The 23,806-nt window shown below is 34.4% G+C and overlaps 3 protein-coding genes across 5 annotated transcripts; all 3 read right to left on the reverse strand.

Annotated features, from left to right (window-relative positions):
* Positions 1-2,615: 2,615 nt before the first annotated feature.
* Positions 2,616-5,008, reverse strand: LOC111917090 (leucine-rich repeat protein 1). The gene is made up of 6 exons (XM_023912757.2): positions 4,556-5,008; positions 3,542-3,613; positions 3,317-3,460; positions 3,153-3,224; positions 2,998-3,069; positions 2,616-2,922 (listed from the first exon to the last, which is right to left on the reverse strand). Exons 1-6 carry the CDS (start codon positions 4,771-4,773, stop codon positions 2,850-2,852), a joined length of 651 nt encoding a protein of 216 aa, XP_023768525.1. The 5' UTR covers positions 4,774-5,008; the 3' UTR covers positions 2,616-2,849.
* A 1,216-nt stretch (positions 5,009-6,224) lies between these two features.
* On the reverse strand, positions 6,225-9,046 carry LOC111917089 (COP9 signalosome complex subunit 2). 3 transcript variants are annotated; one of them, XM_023912755.3, is made up of 12 exons: positions 8,891-9,046; positions 8,645-8,822; positions 8,290-8,368; positions 7,920-8,160; positions 7,774-7,848; positions 7,564-7,698; positions 7,295-7,482; positions 7,153-7,221; positions 6,979-7,069; positions 6,745-6,879; positions 6,554-6,666; positions 6,225-6,468 (listed from the first exon to the last, which is right to left on the reverse strand). In XM_023912755.3, the coding sequence occupies exons 1-12, from the start codon at positions 9,023-9,025 to the stop codon at positions 6,378-6,380; spliced, it is 1,530 nt and encodes a 509-aa protein (XP_023768523.2). In that variant the 5' UTR covers positions 9,026-9,046; the 3' UTR covers positions 6,225-6,377. The 3 variants fall into 3 exon arrangements, with proteins under 3 accessions (XP_023768523.2, XP_023768524.1, XP_052622072.1); XM_023912756.3 differs by having other exon boundaries at positions 8,645-8,737; positions 8,891-9,030; XM_052766112.1 differs by having other exon boundaries at positions 8,645-8,731; positions 8,891-9,012.
* Positions 9,047-10,394: 1,348 nt separating this feature from the next.
* On the reverse strand, positions 10,395-12,781 carry LOC111917091 (NADPH-dependent aldo-keto reductase, chloroplastic). The gene is made up of 7 exons (XM_023912758.3): positions 12,557-12,781; positions 11,874-11,924; positions 11,658-11,734; positions 11,492-11,579; positions 11,125-11,400; positions 10,772-11,020; positions 10,395-10,680 (listed from the first exon to the last, which is right to left on the reverse strand). The coding sequence occupies exons 1-7, from the start codon at positions 12,674-12,676 to the stop codon at positions 10,594-10,596; spliced, it is 948 nt and encodes a 315-aa protein (XP_023768526.2). The 5' UTR covers positions 12,677-12,781; the 3' UTR covers positions 10,395-10,593.
* Positions 12,782-23,806: the final 11,025 nt, after the last annotated feature.

Below are 23,806 nucleotides of genomic sequence, written 5' to 3' on the forward strand. Positions count from 1 at the left end.
TTCTCTTTATAGTTTGTCTTCCATGCATCCTCGTATGTTTGGTGGCTAAATGTAAAGTATATGTTGTGTCTGGCAATATGTTGCTCACACTCATACATGCAATTCTATACATGTACGGTTGTAAATGACCCGAACAAACACAAACAAAGATTTGTTCAAGTTTATTTGCTTAAGTTACCCGAACAAACGAACGAACACGAATGGACAAATGAACAAGTGTTCTTGTTCATGTTCATTCGTTTAATGAATCACATTATTCATGTTCGTAAACATGCTAAACGAACATAAATAGAAGAAGATAAACAAACATAATTAAACATATATTCACATAACTAAACATATAATATAGAAATGTAATCAAACACAATTGATATATATATATATATATATATATATATATATATATATATATATATATATATAAACTAATGTAAACAAACATTCACGAATATGTTCAAACCAGACTATTGTTCATGTTTGTTCGTTTAACTAAACGAATGAGAATTTGGATTCATGTTTGTTCATTTACTAAATAAACGAGCTTCATGTCGAACGATTCACTAAACGTTCGTTTCATTTGCAACGCTATATACATGTAAGCATTCTTGTACATGGTTCTATTAAACATATGATTCTACGTCCCTGTTTTAATAGCATACAACTACTAAACGTACACATCTATAACCATTAAGCCATCTTTCTCAATCTCCACCTTATATGCATTTCCACAAAATCTTGTTTCAAACTGAATTAGACCCCTAGCAAAGATATGTCAATACCTTTGTTCAATATTCAATTCGTTCAACGTTTCTCTTTTTCCAGCAGGACACACTTGGTTTATCTAAATCCATCGTTTCGGTTTTTATATCATGTCCATCCCATAGATTCTTATTTCCACTAACATGATAATTATTGACTTCTTTCTAACATCTATTATAAGATCACCAAAAACTCCAAGTTTCTATTTTCTATAACAACACAACTCTTACCAATTTAAAAATATCATTGATTGTGTTTGGGTCCCTCTCCATAAGTGTATATAAATTATTGGGTTGAACAACTCAAGTTTCCTTTATAATTGCTTTAAATGTTGGTTCTTTAGTATACTTACATGCTTTCCAAAAACAAGTAAACATTTTCTTTAAGTCGGAGAAAATGTGTCTTGCACATTACATATGTTATATGCATTAGAAAATAACTCCTTAAACAAGCTCAACTAATCCCTACAATATAAACAAATTAAAGAAAAAAATAGTAAGTACATAAAACGTATATATGTAAGGAATATAATCATGTACCTTGTATTGGTCAAACATTTATGTCAAACCATGTTGATTAGAGTTCAAGATCACCCAATAGGAAATCTAAAAACTAATTTTTGTTTTCCGTGTTTACTACACAAACCACAACCTAAGCAATTAGAAAATTTTAATTGTTCACATCATTACAAACAACACATCAATTTCCCAATGCATTATACATATACATTTTAAGAAGCAACCATCTACCCGGTTATCATTTGAGACCCTTATATCTACTCTCTCATTACTCCATCAAATACACATAAAACTTACTAAAGTAATTATGAGCCTCTGGCATTGTCAATATATCTATCTTAATTGTAGAATATAGGTTTGAACTTCTAACCGTTTTAATATATTACCATAGTCTAACATAATGTTCTAACGGATTTTCTAATATATGCTTAAGGACACATATAAGAAGTATTATTATAGGAAATATTACCATAATTAAATATGAAATGCATTAATTATCTATAATATTCTCCATAACTAATGTATTTCACACTTTTCAATGAAAAATATTCCCTATAATTAATCATTTCATATATAATAATTATGGTAATATTTTCATAAATAATGTTTCTTATGTATGTCCTTAGGGCATATATTAGAAATCTCATGTTCTAAAAGAGTGCCATCAAATAGAGTCAATGCATGTTTTCTTGGCCCTCCTACATTGTCCAAGATTAACCTCTTGCAAACTTTATTATAACCTCCAATCTTAATCGTCTAATACTCAATTCCCATGCAAAATTTCCTTGGTGTAATGAGTATCAATTTAAGAATATGTTACAGTTGAACCCAACTTGAAATTCCTAGCGCAGTTGTGTTGAAGTTTCAAAGATTTAATTTGGAAAAAACGTTCACCCATCCATGATTTCCATAACTTGAAAGTGCATTCACCATGACAACACTTCTCGAAGAGCCTTCCACTATCATTTTTTTTTTCTTTGTAGCATAGTTGATGCCTATCAAAGAGTCACCATGGGTCATGGCTTTTCTTGTCCCTACAATTCAATTCGTGTTTGACTTCAAGATCAACCGACAAATTGTCTGATAGCATATCATCATTTCCTTGACAAAAAAATACATGATTTGACTCACCGCTTCTTCTTTGTCCTCTTCAAACCACTCCTCTAAAGCATTACCAAAGTGGTCAAGAAACATGGATATTTGACATCCAATATTGTACATAGTATAGTTTCTATGAAAATTTCATATTCCATTACAATTTAGTTATATATATCAAAGACCCAAATAAACATGCTCATTAAGGACACAGCGCACAATGCTCTTGCTGCTCATCACGCATCACAAAATATGGGGAAACAAGTTTATAGCCGAAACTCAGTCACACACACACACACACATGTTTAAGGTTATACAACTTCCATTGGTTATAACCAAATATTTTATATTTTTCAAGACCACAGACACCCATACAAACATAACATAATTTTACACAAAATATAACAAACTAACCAACCATATGTTGTTCTTGCAACTCACCATGGGTTCAAACTTAACATCAAGTAACAACACTCTTTAAGAGCAGTTTGTATCATAACTTGCAAGTCCCATCAACTCTGGCCCTTCCAAACGAGGATTGTTTTCAAAGCTGCAAAATTAAACCACCATTTTTATCAATTTATTATTTATCCCACAACTAATTCAATAACACTTGTTTACTTACTTGTTCAAAGGGATGTGTTCAAATGGACCAGTGGTAGGAATTGTTCCACATAGGTTATTATTCGATACATCCCTAAAAAATAAATTCACACACACTTGCTTATTTACTATATTAACATTTTGTAACAAGAATTTTGATGAGGAATAAGTACATACACAACTTTCAAGCTTGAAGCACCAACAAGTTCCCTAGGGATTCTTCCAGTTAGATGATTATCATTAAGACGCCTGTGCCATTGACCAATGACAAGTTTATAAATTTATATATACCATCTTGGTCAAACTAGAGAGTAAATACTAAATACTTTAGTCAAACTCACAAGAACACTAGAGATTTCAATTTCCCGAGTGAAGGTGGAATTTTGCCAGAGATATTGTTGTTGTACAAATCCAAGCTTATGAGGCTCTTCAAGTTACCGATTTCTGCAGGAATTGTACCCTGAATGGTATTTTTGTAAAGCTCCCTACAGCAATTATTATAGTTCATTGTAGCTAATTAAAGATCCACTAAATGAAACAAGGTAAAAAGAAATTGAGTAACTCACAGATACTGTAGATGTTCAAGCTTTCCTAGTTCAGGTACAAGATGGCCAGACAAGTTTGAATTTCCAAGATCCCTGTAAAAAACCAATTGTAAAATAATGAATCATAGTTTCATAATTAGTTTAATAAGTATTTGATTGTACATATGAAGTCAAGAATAGATTTTACAATAGAAGAAAGTGTTGTTCAAATTTTGAGATCAATCTGACAACTCCCTATTACAAACTTCATATAGATTTGTAAATCTTAGGGAACAAAAGAAAGTGTTATTGGTATCTATAGATGATTTATATTAGGTATTTGACACTTGTACCAAAGATTTTTTTTTTTTTTTATCTATGCCATCTTTTTTAAAATGGGAGGGTTAAACATATAACCAACAGATGGATTAGAACAGAAAAGGTTTTATAAGCTGCTTTTTATTACTAAGAACTCCCTAGAGGCACTTTTTTTTTCCTTCCATCCCTGCATCATAATTCACTTGATTCTCCATAAAATTATTTGAACACAAGCAGAAAATTACAAGTGATTCTATTTACAGAAAAAAAAAATGCGCCAAGCTCATCAAATGACCAGAGAAACACATAAACCCTAAAAACACTACTTGGGAACAACGGGTTAAGTCACATGAGACCAAGAACAAGAACTCAGGTCTACTTTGAGAAACTTAACAACAACAGTCTTTACCTGCCTCAATATACCTTTAAACTTTGTCAAGAAACATGACAACTCAAATGATGATCTTTAAAATCTTCAAGCCGAACTTCATTAGTACTATGAACACTTAAAACTGATCCTTCTCAAACTTTCTTAAGTTATAGGTTTCAAAATTCGTTTAACTCTCTAAGTTAGAAGCAATTAGGAGTTTCCAGTTGACCAAAATAATATAATTTTCCCTATTTTATCATTAGAACAAGAGACCGCCAAAATGGACTATGTTGGACCAAAGAGCAGAAAAACATATAAGGGGATGCCGACTGGATTTGGGAATTTGGGTGTAAAGGAGAAGGGCTTACACACGAGTAACGTGGTTGTCTTGATTGCAGGTGATGTGAAACCAGGTGCAGGGACTAACAAGATTAGGATCCCAGCTCTGAAGTACTTTATCGGGATCGTTTAAGCTCCGGCGAAGGGCGTAAAGCGCGTCCCCTTCAGAATTTCCACTAACCGTCGATGTAAACTCTGCCGCTGCTACTAATACGATTACCAAAGCAACTAAGGTGCCCCAAGCCATGATATGATGGTGCTAAGTTCTTCCCCCTTAGTAATTTCGATTGACGAGGGTTTGAACAAGAAACCGATTACTAGTTTTGCAAGGGAGGGTTAGAGAAAGAGGGTTTGGTTTGCGTTGATTTATGATGATGTATCGGAGTCGGTCAATGATGAATCTGAGTGGTTGGGTGGGTGGGTCGATCGATAGGTATTGGACTCGCTTTTGACCAAAGTAGCAGGGAAGAGAATACAAATGAAACGAATAATAGGGTTCCTGGGACTCTTTCAACTTTCAACCGTGTATAGTTGTTGTTTTTTTTTATTCTGATTCTCGTTTTAAGCTTTTTGTTTTTTAATTTTAATAAACTTCGAATCTGATTTCAAATGTAATTTTATAAACTTATATTTGATGATAATAATAATAATATTATTATTATTAATATCTTGATTTTTTTTAATATAAAAAGCAACTAGGAGTGAGTTTGTAACTTTAGCTTAACAAAAGTCAATAGGAACCGAGAATTTTTAACTTGGTTTATTTGAAACTTAAATTAGATTTTTAAATTAAGAGGATTTTGAAGATAGTCAAATTTTCTTTAGTGAATCGGTTTTGAATAATTAAAAAAAAATGATTACATTTTGAGAAGCAAACAAAAAGGTTGTTAAAACACGCTGATTTAATCTAATCAAATGTCTTTTAATCAATCTAAGGGCATTTGTAAAATTATATAACTATTTCTAACTCTAATCAAATGTCTTTTAATAATTCTGATTGTGTTTGACATGGTAGAAAGTTATACTTTATTTTTATAAATATGATACTTCCATTAAGATTTCTGATTCAGCCACTTTGAAAACAAAAATGATTTTGACCTCAATACACTATACTTTAATTGAATAGAAAAAATCTTGAGTATTGTTCTAAAAGGCAAATCACATTGTTTTTTAAAAAGATAAGTGAAAATATCACCTCCTTTCCATTTATGCAAGTGTTTTGCAAAACTAATTGTTAGCTTTAAATATAAAAAAATTAATAAAACTAAACATACATAAAAACTACTTGAAATAGTTTCTTGATTCAAACTTTTTTTTGTTTATAATAAAAACTAAAAACTCCTGATGCCAAACAAAGTTATTTTTTTAAAACATTTCTTAAGAGCTAAAAACTCCATGTCAATTGCCAAACACACACACACACACATATGATTAGAGTATTCAGATACCACTAAAATTATTTGGAAAGGAAAAACCAATTTCAATCAATCAAATAACAATAAAATTTAAAAAATAAATAAATAAAGCGAAACTATTAACTTTTATATTTAATGGATATGGTCATGAGTAAATTGAATTATCATTTACCAACTCACCTACTCCTCCATAGGATTGATGAATAATTAAAGTTGAAAAGGTTTCCAAAAATTGTCAAATATACCTCACAAGCCCAAATACCAAATGCACAAATGCAATCAATAATCAAAACACATTAATCCTCGACTTGACTTGACTTGAGTTGAGTTTTCCTTTAGATACAAACTTTTTTACCAATTTGACATGATGGACAAAATATGCCGCGATGGAAACAAACAAAATCTCATCACAATTCAATATATATATCTATTTTTTTCAACCAACTCGATTCCCAACACTTTGATAAAGTGACCTAAGCTGCGTGTTCCATTTCTCCACAGCAGTGTATTTCTTCATTCCCTTTGACCTGCCACCATTCCAATTCCAGAGTCAAACACAAGATTGGAATGGAATCAGGAATAGTAACTATTGATATAGATATAAAATTTAACCTGTCACCACGCTCCAACAGCCTGTTAACTTGATCGATGTGACCCTGCACTTTGTTGTCCAATATCAGCGACACTAAAAGCTGTTCCACATCAGCCTCTGGCACATTCAGCTCCTGAAATACACACACACACACACATGTATGTATAATAATAGTTATATCAAAATAAAAATAAAAAAATTGAAATGATACCTTGGATATGAAGGGGATCCTGATCCTGGTGTATGGCTTAATTAGCTTGAGTAACACTTGGGTTCTAATGTTTTTCAGAAGATCTTCAATGTAATTTCTGATAAAAGGATCATCCATGATTGTTCTTCTGTTGCTCTGTCACATAGAGAAATCATACAAAACTTCTTTTAATTATTATGTACATATATAACCTATGCTGCATTACATAAATATGTTCAATCTTTTACTTTTTACCTTGAGGATTTTCTCAAATTCTAATATTTCATTACGTTGATATGCTGCAATTAAGTTTGTCATAGCCAAGATTTCTGGATCGTTTTTGTATCTGCAGTGTTATTAAGCTAGCAATCAGAAAGGGTAAAACAGTAATTTAGAAAAAAGAAAAAGAGAATCACGTTTGTCACATACGGTTTAGCCTCTTGACCATCAAATGGATTGACCTCAGATTGCATAAGCATGTTTGCTAGCACCAAGTATCTGTAATTGCAAGATTAGAGACAGTTAACATTACAAAATTAGGTTTAATGGAAAATGACAAAATTAGACATACTTCAGACACTGGATTCTTCTCTGATTCCCGGCTTCATCATAGTTTTTAAAAGCTTCAAAAAAGTCAGTAGCTGCTTCTGCCCATTGGCGTTCTGCCATATGCATTTTGCCACCACATTCGTGTATTATTCCCATGATTCTTGGATGTGGGATTGCAGATTTAATAGTAAGGGCTTTTTGGTACAATTGCTGTCACAAACACATACAAAATATTTTGTTACATGTAATCATAAGTTTATAACATAACATTAGCATTTAAAGATTCTCTACCTTGAGTTTTTTGTTGTTCTTAGTCTCTGTGTACATTTGAATCTCAATGGCATACACTTCCAGTAACTGAGTTCCTTTCTTTTGATCATCAGTCCCATCTGCCCTTTGACAAGATTTATGAAGCTCCTTCAAAATCTGAAAAATATAATGGATGTTTTAGTCAACAACAGACTAAAAATATAAATAGTTAACAATAGATTTGTGCCATACCTTATTCATTCTACCATATTCACCCATGTCAAACCAGATCTTGCAAAGCTTAAGATTTGTCTTGAACCATAATCTCTACAAAAAAAAAGGACCCAAATTTTGAATAATTTCTTAATTGCAATCCTAAAAAAGTAAGTAATAATTACCTCATTCTTAGCTTCTTCAAGTGCTTTCAAAGTGGTTTGATAGAACTCTTGTAAAAGACCAAAGTTTTGACTAGCAGACCCAGAGACAAAATCCATGATATTGTTTATACATTTTTCACTGTAATTTCGAGTTACTGCAGATTTAATGTAGGTTAACATTTCCCTATATGCATCTGTCATCTCCTTGTACCTCCCTAAACGGTAATAAAGTTTGACAGTCTGTTTTAGTGCTTTGAATCCCCTGTTAAACACAAAAGAAGAATGATTATCGACTTCATAAGTGAGGATTCAATAAAAGTTGCTACAATTTTAGCTTCTTAGATTCTTTGTTAATGTCACAATCTAGCTTACTTAATACTAATACACTTACCATTCTGCTTTCTCAGGTTCCATCTGAACTACTTCAGCAAAACCAGTAAGTGCACCCTCTGGATCAGTCTCCACCAAACCTGTCAAAAACAAAGAATGGGACACCAATCAATAACCCATATAAGATGTTACAAGAGAAAATATAGTTGCAAGCTTAGAGATAAGACAACGGTCGTAGTATTAATGCGATTATCTAATCTAGCTTTCTGCCCTAAAATTAACATTATAATTATTCGTCAATTACACAATCACGCCCTCTTTCCGGTTCCACTACTGGTAAGGATAAGAGTAGCAATCAATATGGAGATGAGAATCCAAATCGATGTGTACAGTAAGTATTGAGGGGGATTCAGTACCTTTAGAATTGTAATATTGATTTTCAATGTCCACGTCTTGCTCTTCAGGTTCCTCCTCAGAGTACTCAAATCCATAATCCTCCATATCTGCATCTAAATGAGAGAGAAAGAAAGAAAAAAATTGTAAATACATGCTTACACTAGAAACACTTTGTACAACCGCGGCATCTGTGCGTTTCTGCATATGGGACATTTAACTAACTAAAATTGAAGCCGAAACTAAGAAATCATGAAGCTTAACCTCACCTGAACCCATGATTGCTTGACGATGATGAGAAGATGATGAATACAGTAGCGATCAGTGGTCTCTAGGGTTTGGTTTACAAATGCAACACCTGTGAAAATAGCGAGTTTAGTTGCGGGACTGGACCCTTTCGTCATTTTGTATGCGGGTCTTTTTATTATTATACAAATTTTCTAAATTTTATTTTATAAAATAGCTAAAATATCAAAATAAATAAATAAATAAGATAAGGTCATACTTTCATAACTTTTATTATGGATAAGTATTTAGAGTGGATTAGCTCTTAGACCTGACGGGTTTTGCTGATGTTAGTGAATTTTGAATTTTGGACCGAACATGTTCGAGTTTTATCAAGTCTAGGTCTAGGATCAATTCTTAATTCTTGGACATATAGGTGAACATTTGGACCGAACTGATTTTGAAGAAATTAGTGGATCTTGGACTGGACCTGTTAAGGCTTACTAGGTCTAGGTCTGGTTTCCGATCTAGTTCGGAGGTCCAAATGTTCATCCCTAACTTTTATATACGAAATTCTCTTAAGCTAGTTCTTTGTCATTGTGTTCTTTGTAACTAAGTTTTACATTAATATTTTAAATCCAAATTTGGATGTTGGAAAGTTATATTTTTGAGCTCCCAAGTAGGTTATTCGATAAAAAAAATTAAAAAAACATAACTTTAATATTTAACTTTTGCATACAAACTTCATTTTAGTTAAAAATTTTCTCATTGTGTTCTATTTAATAAGATCTGTCCATGGACCCGTTACACTCCTAATTTGGATATCGAAAAATCATAATTTATAGCTCCAAATTAAAATATTCAGTAAAAAAAAAACTTTATAGCTTTTGCAAACAAACTTTATAATTAGAAGAATGACCTGCAAAAAATCTCAAAAAAAATCCAAAAACTATATACACCTAGATTTTTGTAGGTGTTGATCTGCAAAAATAAATAAATAAATAAAAGAAATTCCAGCCCATCTAGATTTTTACATGTGATGATCTTTGAAACTTTTTAGCTAATAAAAGCGCTCCATTCAACTTGTGCTTGTAATTACTAGAAAATTGAGATAAATGTATTGGCCTTTTATTTGTTTAAAAAATTTGTAAAAGTATATGATTATCTATAACACTCTTTAGGATTAATCGATGTGTTCCATGCTTAAAGAAGAATAAACATGTTTCGTAACCCCCAAGTCCCAACTAACGAGCTTCATCATTGCACCGGTAAATCAAAATTGATGGTTATTTTGAATGAGATCATGAATAAAATAAACCCTAATATAAATCACTTTTTAGTTTTAAGTTATTATTTGTTACCCACTTATTCAAATCCGTTTATTTTAACTTCAACTAATCAAAACACTATAATCACATCTTAACAATAAAACCAATAATCACCTTAAACACACATCCATGATCCAACACCCCTTTGGTCATCAACTTCATTATAATTATCACAAACTTGTAGCCTTACACGATGGTGACAGCATTGCAGCTTTTGAAATATCATCAAATCCACGTTTTTCAAGTATTAATAGTTGCTCGTTTACAACAAGGAACGGAAAATGAAATAGCATTCAACAAACGACATAATGTAACGCCTTCTTATTTCATGATATTGCTTAAATTCTTGTAGTGTTTTTAACTTATATAATAAACACATTTTAAGCTTAATTTATTAATATTCAGCTACTCCTCAAAACTCAAATCTCACCATCCCAGAGTACCTCAACTGTTTTATACTCGCCATAAATATCATTCACCAAAAAATCACCTCTCACAAGTCTTGCCTGCATCAAAACCAACTTCATATGTAAATAATTGAATTTTATATAAGGATTGATTCAATCAATCAAATAAAGCAAAAAGGAGAAATCTTGCCTGTTCAATTTTGGACAACTCTGTGAACAAATCATCAGGAATCAACCAATCAGAAACTGCAAAATTCTCTTTGATACGCGCTTCATTAGTACTTTTGGGAAGAACACTATGACCCATCTGTAAACCCCAACGTATGGCAACTTGTGCAGGAGTCTTCCCTAATTTATCTGCAACTGATGTCAAAATTGGATGCTCAAGCACATTGCTCTTTAGCCATTTTGTCCCAGGTGAACCAAGTGGTGAGTACCCCTGAATATTATTTATTATTCAAAATCAAAATTAAAATAAGACACTTGTCGACTTAATACAGAAAGAACGACTTAACAGAGAAAGCCATGTTTATGATGACTTACTGAGAGATGAACGCCATTAGATTTACAAAACTCCCTCAATTTGGTTTGATGCCATGAAGGATGGCATTCAACCTGATTCACAACAGGGGGAATGCGGGCCACCTTCAACAAATCTCCCAATTTTTTTGAAGAAAAATTGCTAACACCTAAACCTCGTGTCTTCCCTATATCAAACAGTGCTTCCATTGCTTTCCATGTGGCAGGTATGTCTGTTTTTAGCAGATTTTCAGGTTTGAAGCCAGCTGTCCCTTTCTTTGTCCTTACTGGCCAATGAATCTTGAATAGAATCATAGATAGATGGGTTCATTTGGTTAATGATTGAGTGATGATGAAATGATATAAAAATGTGTATTATCAAAAGACTTACAAGGTACAAATCAAGATGCTCAATCTGTAAGTCATTCAGAGTTTTCTCTAATGCAATAGGTACATCTTCAGGGGCATGATTGTTACACCTGTAAAGTTTAGGGTTTTGAATATTTAATGAAGATGAAATTTACGTACACAAAAAAAAAAAAAGGATTAGAACAAACCAAAGTTTAGAGGTGATCCATAAATCTTCTCGTGCCACCACACCATCTTCAAAGAGTTTCTTTAAAGCTAAACCAATCTTGAAAGCCAAAAAAGATATAAAAGAATTGTTGATGATAGCAAATATAATATTTTTTTATGAATGGAAAAAGGAAAAAACGCAAAAAAGGCAAATTCTTGACTGATTTGTTGATGGAATTTTAGTGAAATCTGCATACCTCCTTTTCATTGCCATAAATTTGGGCACAATCAATGTGGCGATACCCAGCCTGCAGGAGAGAAACATAGTGAGAAGATGATATGCATCATATCATATCATATGTACTTTTTACTTTTTTCCCTATGTTTTACTTTTACATATTAATCTATCACTCAAAGCAACAAAAACAAATGCTTCCCCAGTTGAAGGGTTTTAAGAGTTTATTGATTGAATTTGAAACACTACATGATTACAAAGATGCACTAAATAATTACAAAGATTTTGGATGATATTTGTAACAAAAGTCAAAAACCATATCAATTCGAGACCACGATAATTCTTTTGACCTCAAAAGTCCAACTTTAACACTCAAAACATCTTTAAGTCTGCATTCATATTTCACAACAAAAAAAAAGTAATAGTAATAAGAACCACAAAGTGAAGAGGAATCTTATTCTGATGATAGCTCAAGGAAGAAAAGCTACTTAATAGAATTAAGACCACATTTACCAGTCAATAAGCAATAACTACTTATCAAATCATAGGATACATTGTTTGGGCAAAATTAGCATCGAGCATGGAAACCATAGATGAGAAGAGTATTATAGTCAAAAACTTACCTCGCCGTTTTGGTATTAGTTTGACTAAAATCCAAATCTTATTCACGCAGAGAACAAAGGGAGTAGAGAAAGAGGGGAGAACCTTGACGGCAGCAGTGACGGCTTGGCCAACAAGACCAGGTTCCGATTGCCATGTCCCAAGACCTAATGATGGAATCTGAGTTTTGTTTATCAGATCAAAGGATCGAATTTCAGTCGCCATTTTCAATCAACTACTTCGCTGAAAAGATTTAGAGAATAATGGGGAGGACGACACAGATACGGAAATGATGATGATTTTACGCTTGAGGTATATATGCTAAAGATCCACTGGAGTCTCGGGTGATGCTATTCGCACCGATTTAGGTGGTCAAAAACCATTTTGACTTTACCATTTGATGGGACTTAACATAATAATTATATATTATACAATTGCAACGTTAATATCTACCGATTATTATTTGAACAAATATTATTTTACGTCCCGTTAAGCCATCACTTTATCAAACAGTTTTTACATTTCTAATCCTCCTAGTTAAACTTTATTTTCAATTTATCTCCTTTTCTGAAAAATCCTTATTACTCCTAGTTAAACTTTATTTTCAATTTATATATATATATATATATATATATATATATATATATAGGTAAAGGTTCAAATGAGAACCAGTAATAAAGGTTAAAAACCTAAGAACCTCCTATTTTTAGCTATTTTGTTTATTTTTTAAAGTTTGATAAATAACAAAACACAATAAGATTATAATGGTCTGTTAAAAAACTTATTCTTAAAATCATATATGATGAATTACTTTTATAGTTGTTTAAGAGAAAAAGTAATTCTCTCATCTTCTTCAATAACCTCTGAAGAACACCACCGCCACCATTACCGCGCGACAACATCACCGCCGGAGGCGGCCCCACTGCCGCCACCATCGCCGACGGCAACTCCACAGCCGTTACTTCTCTTCATTTGTCACAGCCTTCGATTACCTACGAAAACACCTACATATGTCGTTGGAACTTCAGATCTGGAACCACCACGCTTAGATCTAGATCTACTGTCACTTCTGATGGGTTTTATATAAAACAAATAAACTAGAAAACAATTTCTAAGTTCACATGCAACCTACTTTGGATCTATGTTTTATCTATTGAACATACAACTTTGAATCGCAAAACAAGAACCCTAGAGGAGAGAGGCTATAATCGAAATTTACAAACTAGGGTTTAGTAATTACATACCTTTCAATTGTTATAGTAAACAATTGATAATTCCCTTAATCTTGATCTTGATCTTCTTGGAAGCTTAGCACCACAAGTGTAATGCCTCTAATGGAATCACACCCAAACTAGCAAGAAGGAAAGTAGAAGAGAGAGGGGAGAGGGAGTATGCAAAATTTCGACCCTTAGGGTTTCTCCAAAAGAAAGAGTGACCAAAACATGAACCAGGAGGCTCCTTATATAGCTGAGGGATCTAGGGTTTAGGGGAAACCCTAGTTATCCTTTGCTTAGGGCCTAAGCAAACCCAAGGGCCTTATCCAAGCCCCTATGGACGAAATTATTAGGGTTTCCCCTAAAGATTTCGTCCTCCCTTATCCAAGAGGGTTCTAGAGCCTTCCACTCAACTATTAGATAATTGCAAACTAGTCCCTGCACCTTATAATCAATTCTTTTAACCCCAAAATTAATTCTAATTAATTTTTGGCTAACAATTAATTAAACAAAATGATTTCTTATTAATATATTAATCTTTTAACATATTAATAAAATCATTTATATTAATTTATTAATCTTATAATAAATTAATATCTCACCTTTCATAATTTCCTTGTCTGGTTGCTAGGTTTGAGGGCAACCCAAAAGGACTGTGCTGCTATCAATTCAAGTACATACCAATTATAGTTATGGGCTTAGAAACCTAATCCAACAGTCTCCCACTTGGATAAGTCTGTAACTATAATTGCTAGTATGCCTTCTAAATTTGACCAGTAAATTGAAGCTTCCAAAAAGTTGCTGCCGAACTCTGACCCAGTCAGTTACGTGTCCTAAGATAAGTGATCATATAATCCTTCGTTCTGCTAGATATCCCTAGACAAAAGACATGGAATGCAATCAACCTCTTTGTCCAGAATCTATGTTTCCCGATTCCTGATTTGTGATGATGTAGGACTTCTAATTGAACACATCGATTTAGTCCTAGTTGGGCCCAGCACACAAGTCAACACCAAAACATCGAGGGGCCCACAGATATCGCTTTTCCCGTTAGGGCAAAAGGAACGAATAAACATTGACTCATATGCTTGTATCTTTTACTCATCAAACCATACATGATAATACGTTTTATAACACCAAGTTACTGATGTGTTTTCGTATCACCAATGCATAGCCGACTTGCAAATCACAACTCATATATCTCTGTTTCAAGATTATAAGATATTATCGTCTCAGTATTACTCATGATGAATTCCATGAAGTAATACTCTGAGCGAGGGTTTATCCAATACTCAAATCTCAATTTCTGAGTACTCATGAACGTTGCAGCAAATACATTGCCATGTCTATCCTTAGACAATCTACAATCCAGTTCATGACAGTCTTGATTCACTACTTACTTCTAAAAGTACGAGCGACTGTGGAGTTTGAATAATCTTATTATTCGGGAAGTAAAACATGCAAAAAATGAAACACAATAATAAACAATTGACAAAAGGTAGAACCCAAACTTATAAATAATACTTTATTATTTAATCACCAAAAGTCAATTACATTTACTTTGTTACAAGTTTCAGAAAACTAATCTAACTACTAAAACTAATATCATCTTTTAGTCCTATGCTCCGAGCATGCTGAATATGCTTAGCCCTACTCAGACCCTTTGTGAGGGGATCTGCTGGGTTATCTTCAGATGACACCCTCTTCACTATAAGATGACCTTCTTTTACTCTATGTCTGATGAAATGGTACTTTCTGTCGATATGTCTGGTTTTACCATGATCTCGGTTCCTTTGTCAAGGCAACCGCTCCTTCATTATCGCAGAACAGTTCCATAGGCTCCTGGATGGTTGGAACAACTCCGAGATCCCCGATGAAGTTCCTCAACCAAGCTGCTTCTTTCGACGCTTCACTTGCTGCTATGTACTCTGATTCACAAGTAGAATCAGCCACCGTATCTTGCTTGGAACTCTTCCAAGTAACTGCTCTTCCATTTAATAAGAATACCCAGCCTGACTGACAACGGAAGTTATCTCTATCCGTCTAAAAGCCGGCATCACTGTAACCATCTACTCTCAAAGTATCATTGCCACCAAGTACAATGACCCAGTCCTTCATTTTTCGCAAATACTTGAGTATATTCTTCACGGCTATCCAATGAGCTCTACCTGGGTTTCCCTGATAACGACTGACCATGCTCAAAGCAAATGTCACATCAGGGCGAGTACATGTCATAGCGTACATGATCGATCTGACAGCGGAAGCATAAGGTACATGACTCATGTCATCTATTTCCTCATTTGTACTCGGGCATTGAGTCTTACTCAATTTAGTATTGCTCTGGATAGGTAGCTCTCCCTTCTTGGAATTTTCCATACTAAACCTCTTTAGTACCTTATCCAAGTATGTGCTCTGACTAAGTCCAATTAGTCTCTTCTTTCTATCTCTCAATATTCTAATCCCAAGAATATAGGCGGCTTCTCCTAGGTCTTTCATGGCAAAACACTTTCCAAGCCAAGACTTAACTTCATTCAAGGTTGGAACGTCGTTACCAATGAGTAATATGTCATCGACATATAACACCAGAAAAGTTACTATACTCCCACTAGCCTTGATATACACACAAAACTCATCTTCACTTCTAGAGAAACCAAGCTCTTTGACTTTCTCATGGAAGCAAAGATTCCAGCTGCAAGATGCTTGTTTCAATCCATAAATGGATTTCTCAAGCTTGCATACTCTATTAGGAAACTTTGCATCAACAAAACCCTCTGGCTGACTCATGTAAACATCCTCAGCCAACTTCCCGTTAAGGAAGGCAGTCTTGACAATCATCTGCCAGATTTCATAGTCATGAAAGGTAGCTATGGCGAGCAATATCCTAATAGATTTAATCTTAGCCACCGGCGAAAAAGTCTCATCATAGTCAACCCCTGGGGTTTGAGTGAAACCTTTTGCAACCAGTCGAGCCTTGAACGTATGCACATTCCCATCCATGTCTGTCTTCTTCTTGAAGATCCATTTGCACCCAACTGTCTTCCGACCTGGTGCACTATCAACCAAATTCCAAACTTGGTTGTCATACATGGACTTAATCTCGCTGTCCATTGCCTCTTTCCACTTGGAAGCCTCTGGGCCTGCCATTGCTTCCTTGCAAGTGACTGGTTCATCTAAGTTTACCAGTGTTCTGTCACTTATGAATGTGTCACCATCTGAAGTAATATGAAAACCATACAACTCAGGTGGCACACTCACCCTGGTGGATCTTCGAAGAGGTAATGATTTATCAACTGGTTCAACATGAACTGTTTCCTCTGGTTGAGTGCTAGTGTCATATAAGGTTCCTTCATTGGTTGACTCTTGAATCTCTTCAAGGTCAATGGTACTCCCACTGTCCTCTTTGAATATGAGCTCTCTTTCCAGAAAGACTCCTCTTCGAGCTACAAACCCCACGTTTTCACTAGGTCTGTAGAACAAATATCCAAAAGACTGCTTTGGGTAACCAATGAAAACACATTTCTCACTTCTAGCTGCTAGCTTGTCGTGAGTCTCTCGTCTTACGAAAGCTTCACAACCCCAGACTTTAATATGTGCTAACGAGGGAACTTTCCTTGTCCACATTTCGTGAGGTGTTTTGGCAACCTTCTTTGTAGGGACAAGATTGAGGATGTGGGTGGATGTCTCTAAGGCATACCCCCATAAGTGAATAGGAAGCGAGGCACGACTCATCATAGAACGAACCATGTCTAACAAGGTTCGATTACGCCTCTCAGCTACACCATTTAACTGTGGTGTCCTAGGAGGAGTCAATTGTAAGACTATCCCACATTCTTTCAGATAGTAGTTGAACTTGGTACTAAGATACTCCCCGCCTCTATCGGATCTAAGTATCTTGATCTTTCTGCCCAATTGATTTTCAACTTCATGCTTAAACTCTTTGAACTTTTCAAAGGTTTTTGACTTATGTTTGATCAAGTAGATGTAACCATATCTGCTATAATCGTCAGTGAAAGTCACATAGAATCGATTAGCATCCCTTGTGGTTGATCTGAAGGGCCCACACACATCTGTGTGTATGAGATCCAACAGACCTTCACCTCTTTCACAAGACCCTGTGAATGGTGATTTTGTCATATTTCCCAAAAGACAAGATTCACACATATAATCTGATTTTAGGTCAAATGATTCCAACACTCCATCCTTTTGGAATTGGGCTATGCGTTTCTTGTTAATTTGTCCAAGACGACAATGCCACAATCATGCCTTGTCTACACTATTAGACAAGTCAATATTAAGTACATTATTTCCTAAGTTATCAACACAAGTCACTGTTTCATACACACCATCACAAGGTAAAACTTCAAACACAAAAACACCATTCTTATAAACAGAAATTGAACCATTCAAATCATTAAAAGAATATTTAAAACCTTGTCTGAATAATGCATGAAATGAAATAATGTTTCTCGTCATCTCAGACGAATAGCAACAATTTATTAAATCTAATCTAACATCATTACTGAGCAAAAGTTGATAAACTCCGATCTTGGTAACTGGTGAAGACTTTTTGTTCCCCATGATCAAGTTTATTCTCCCATGCTCTATCTCCTCACTTTCCCTTAGCCCCTGCAAATCAGAACAAATATAAAATCCACATCCTGTATCAAGTACCCATGAACAAGAAGATAATGAGTTATTAGCAGAAATAGTGTAAATACCTGCCGAGGATGGCTTCACTTTGCCATCCTTGATATATTGCAGATATTGTGGGCAAGATCTCTTCCAATGCCCCTTTTGATTGCAGTAAAAGCAAATGGCCTCTTTTGGATCAGAAACATGGGGAGTGGAACCATTGGGCTTAGCCTTCGGGCCATTACTAGATGACACAGCTTGAGCCTTGCTCTTCCAGTTTTGCTTAGGAGGACCTTTCCTCTTCTTCCCCTTTCCCTGTCCAATGGCAAAGACAGGGGCACTTGCAGGTGTGGAGGGTATACTTTTACCCTTCATCCCTGCCTCAGCTGTCTGCAACAAGTTGTGCAATTGGGCCAAAGTCTGCTCAGTGTTGTTCAAATGGTAAGTTAAGATAAACTGACCATAACAATCAGGCAACGAGTTCAAGACCATGTCAATGGCCAATTCCTCATCGAAGTGAATGTTGAGCTTGACCAAACGCTCTATGTAGCATTGCATTCTTTGCACATGAGATACAACCGATTCCCCCTCTTTCATCTTGCAAGCCATGAGTGACTTGACTACCTCAAACTTTTCTTGACGAGCTCGCTTATGGTACTTTTCCATAAGGTCCTTGTTCATCTCAAAAGGCCAGTAGTCCTCATAGTACCTCTGCAATTTTGGGGACATGGTTGCAACCATGATGCATGCCACTTTGGTAGCATCATCATAGTGTTTCTTGTAGGCAGCATACTTTTCGGGAGTGGCTTTTGACTCATCAAGTTCTTTGAGCTCCTTTTCAAGGACATACTCTTTGTCCTTGAATCTAAGCGCCATCTTGATGTTACGCATCCAATCGTTATAGTTGGAGCCATCCATAACGACTTTGGAGCAGATGTTTAGTAGAGAGAAGTTGTGGCTGGAGGATGATGAAGCATAAGTGTTTCCAGGAGTATACATCTGAAAAGAAAGATAGTTTTAGTTAGATTCCAAGACACCTCAACATAATAACCCAAAGATATCATATCAAGGTTAGGACCCAACTATGACGATTTACAACTTAGAAATGGGATGCCGAGATCCAAGTTCAAATCTCATAAAGGTAGGTGAATGACGATTCACCAATTCCACCATTAGACAAAATAAACGAAGTGAAATTCCTAATTCTTTTGAGATACATTAAAACTATTTAATGGCATGTTTTAATCTCAGATTATGCTCTACTATTTGTGACTGGGATACCGAGGATCACAAACTATATGTGAATAACCATGCAAATGTGCTTGGTAACCTTATTGTCTTTATCATTGACTATTGATGTGCCGGTAAACCACACACGCTCCATCAAAATGATAATTATAAGATACCCATTACTACTCTTTATTAGTGCCTTTTAGTGTGTCGGTTAACCACACACGCTCCACTAACGACCAATAAAGCATAATGTGCAATTTCATGGATTAGCATACTTTTCACATTTTTCCTAAAGTAACTAGAGTTGGGATTTTTGAAAAAATAGTGTTCTAGTACTTTCTTTAATAGCATTATACTTTTAATGGGAAGTAGTTGTCCTATCAAATCCGTTCTGCTAACGACCCTCCACTAATCAAGGAAGCGGTGAGTGAGAGTGGACACCCATTCAACTACCATTTTATAGGCAGTTTCCTTATACCCCCCCCCCCCCCCTTATAGACTAGCTTCGTGAATGAGTCATACTAGCGATTTGACTGACCATATTCTTATACATATATAATATTTAACTTTTAATTATAATATATATATATATATATATATATATATATATATATATATATATATATAAGGTGTGTTTTAAAAGCATTTTAAAACTCCAAGGGTTTATATAAATTTTTTTGAAATTTGAACTATTAAATTTTAAATTTAAATAAACCAATTAATTAGATTTAATATTTATCTATTAATTAACTTTTAATTAATTTATTAAATCTTGTAAGGATTATCTAATTAAATTAAACAATTAATTTAATCCTAATCCATATCCCTTCTAGATTTCGAAAATATGGGGATAGGATAATTTCCTTATTTTTCTCAATTATCCAATAAGGCAACTATTATCCAAAACAAAGAAACCCTAATCTTTATAGCATATTTCGAAATTTTCAAGGGAGGAGGCTAGGGTTTTCAAAACCCTAACCCTAATTTCGATTAGGGTTCTTTGGAGGCTAGGGTTTTCAAAAACCCTTTGATCCACAACCCTAAAAATCGAAAAAAATGGCCTTTAGGGTTTAATAGCTATAAACCCTAATTTGCAATTCAACAATTATAACAATTCAATTTAAGACAAACAATGGCTCTGATACCACTGATGAGTTTTAGGTAAAACAAATAAACTAGAAAACAATTCCTAAGTCCACATGCAACCTACTTTGGATCTATGTTTTATCTATTGAACATACAACTTTGAATCGCAAAACAAGAACCCTAGAGGAGAGAGGCTATAATCGAAATTTACAAACTAGGGTTTAGTAATTACATACCTTTCAATTGTTATAGTAAACAATTGATAATTCCCTTGATCTTGATCTTGATCTTCTTGGAAGCTTAGCACCACAAGTGTAATGCCTCTAATGGAATCACACCCAAACTAGCAAGAAGGAAAGTAGAAAAGAGAGGGGAGAGGGAGTATGCAAAATTTCGGCCCTTAGGGTTTCTCCAAAAGAAAGAGTGACCAAAACATGAACCAGGAGGCTCCTTATATAGCTGAGGGATCTAGGGTTTAGGGGAAACCCTAGTTATCCTTTGCTTAGGGCCTAAGCAAACCCAAGGGCCTTATCCAAGCCCTTATGGACGAAATTATTAGGGTTTCCCCTAAAGATTTCGTCCACCCTTATCCAAGGGGGTTCTAGAGCCTTCCACTCAACTATTAGATAATTGCAAACTAGTCCCTACACCTTATAATCAATTCTTTTAACCCCAAAATTAATTCTAATTAATTTTTGGCTAACAATTAATTAAACAAAATGATTTCTTATTAATATATTAATCTTTTAACATATTAATAAATTCATTTATATTAATTTATTAATCTTATAATAAATTAATATCTCACCTTTCATAATTTCCTTGTCTGGTTGCTAGGTTTGAGGGCAACCCAAAAGGACCGTGCTGCTATCAATTCAAGTACATACCAATTATAGTTATGGGCTTAGACACCTAATCCAACAACTTCTTCTCCTCCAGCACTACTCCGATGAACTGTTACCGCTGAAGAAGCCAAACAACCACCAACAACACCGTCCTCCTTCGGTTCCATTTCTCTCTCTAAATGGAAAAAATGTATCAGATCTGGAGAGCAACAACTATCGTCGGCGTTAAACCACCGTTAGCACCTCCGAAGTCAGACCTCCACCTAAACATCTCAGATCAGTTCATTTTTTTGTGCATTGTGCTCATGATTTTAGATCTGATTTCTTTAGATCTGGTTTGTCTTCTTCATGTCTTAGATCTGCGAAATTTGTTTGTTATTTTCATCTTTAGATCTAGATCTATGCGATCTCCGGCAAACAACCACCACCGTTTTTCGTGTCCGGTGGCATGTTGACAGATTCGTGAATTTGTTGACTTTCCTTGGCGCTTTTTGCTTGAGATTCAAAAAAGAATTAGAGATCTTAAGATTCAACATCATCCATATATTTCTCATTTGCCGCTCTAACGTTCAACATACCGGCAGCAACGGGGTATACCTAATCATAAATGATTATGTGATAGAGACGTATAATCATATACGATTATACATGTTTATATGTATATGTTTAATCAAAATGATTATATATGTCTGTTCACAGATTGAGTAATCATATATGATTATGACAGTTGGTGGCAGAAGAGGTGGTGATGGCAGAGGTGGCGGTGGTATAAGTGGCGGAGGTGATAGTGGTGGGGTCGGCTAGAGACAAAGGTGGTGGTATCGGTGGCAGTTTGTGATGGTGGGGATGGTGGCGGGGTAGGAAGAAACGGACTGTAACGCTCGGTTCCTAGTATGTATTTTAATAAACTATTATTCATTTTTGCAAAGGGACTCGACGAGTTGGAGGCCCCAAAATCGTCGAGTAGGAATGGGATTTTGGATGCGGGACTTAAAGTCTACCCGACAAGTCGAGAAGCCTCGACTCGACGATTAGGGATGCCATAGTGAAACCCTAATTTTCAGGGTTTGCACCATATTTAAAGACCTTAACTCCCCCTATTGTGGCCTCCCTTATCGCCACCCTTAGTCCAGAAAACCCTAATTCATGATATTGAGCCTTGTGAGTGTGTGTGAGTGAAAAACGAGTGATTCTTTGGTGTTTCCTTGAAGAAGTGGAAGCTAGAATTGTTTGGTTGAAGGAAGGAACTTTGGATCTAGAAGGAGAACTTCATTTCCAGATCATTTGAGGTATAAAGAGTAATTAAAAGAGATTGTTATATGTAGGAGTTTGAGAGGAGTTGATCCCAACACTGAGATTCTTGGGATTTGTACTTTGATATTATTGCTATTTTGTTTAATTTTTTCTATAATTTGTCTTATATTTGTTTAATTTAAAAATGAAATTTTTGGTCTGAAATTTTGAGATGTTACACGTACGACGCCATATAATCATTTATGATTATAATTGATCCGCCGCGCCAATACGTTGGAAGATTAGAACGGCAGATGTGAAATATGTAGCTAAGCTTGAATCTCCGTATCTCTATTTTATTTTGAATCTCACTATATATATATATATATATATATATATATATATATATATATATATATATATATATATATATAATCTTGTAAGAACTCAGACACCCATTGTTTTGACCCTGGCCACTGTCAGACACTCGTAAGAACCCAATAATTTTTTTCATCGTAAATTTTATCCAAAACAAATTATGCATCTTTAAAACGTGCATATATAAACATGCTTAACAAATTTATTATATTTTTAACAAATCTTTTTTTATGATATTTTTTACATATTTATTTTTTATTATGATATTTTTTAACAATTACGAGACTAATCTAACATAAAGAAAAAAAAATTATGATATTTTTAACAAATTTATTTTTTATTATGAAAAATTATTTTACAGATTATAACATAAATAAAAAATGTACAGAATAAATTTTAGAAATTAAATTGTGTACTTATAAATATTAATATAAAAATAATTAGTTTAAACATAAAAGTAAAAGTAGAAAATCTTAATTGGCGTCAAAAAAAAAAAAAAAAGAATGAAATTTAACGTTCCAGCGTATTAACCTATTATTAATTAGATATGATTATTTTATGTTTTTAATTGACCTAAAGAGTAATGGTTTTGACTTTCTTAAATGGTTTGCAGCATGGTGTAGATAGAATTCCCCAGTCTTGAACCAGGACCACCACTGTCCACCAACATCGTAGCGGACCCACCTCGTCACAACATTGTAAATGGTTACATTCACAACATTAATGCACATATA

This window comes from Lactuca sativa, chromosome 8, assembly GCF_002870075.4.
Source record: "Lactuca sativa cultivar Salinas chromosome 8, Lsat_Salinas_v11, whole genome shotgun sequence".
NCBI lineage: Eukaryota > Viridiplantae > Streptophyta > Magnoliopsida > Asterales > Asteraceae > Lactuca > Lactuca sativa.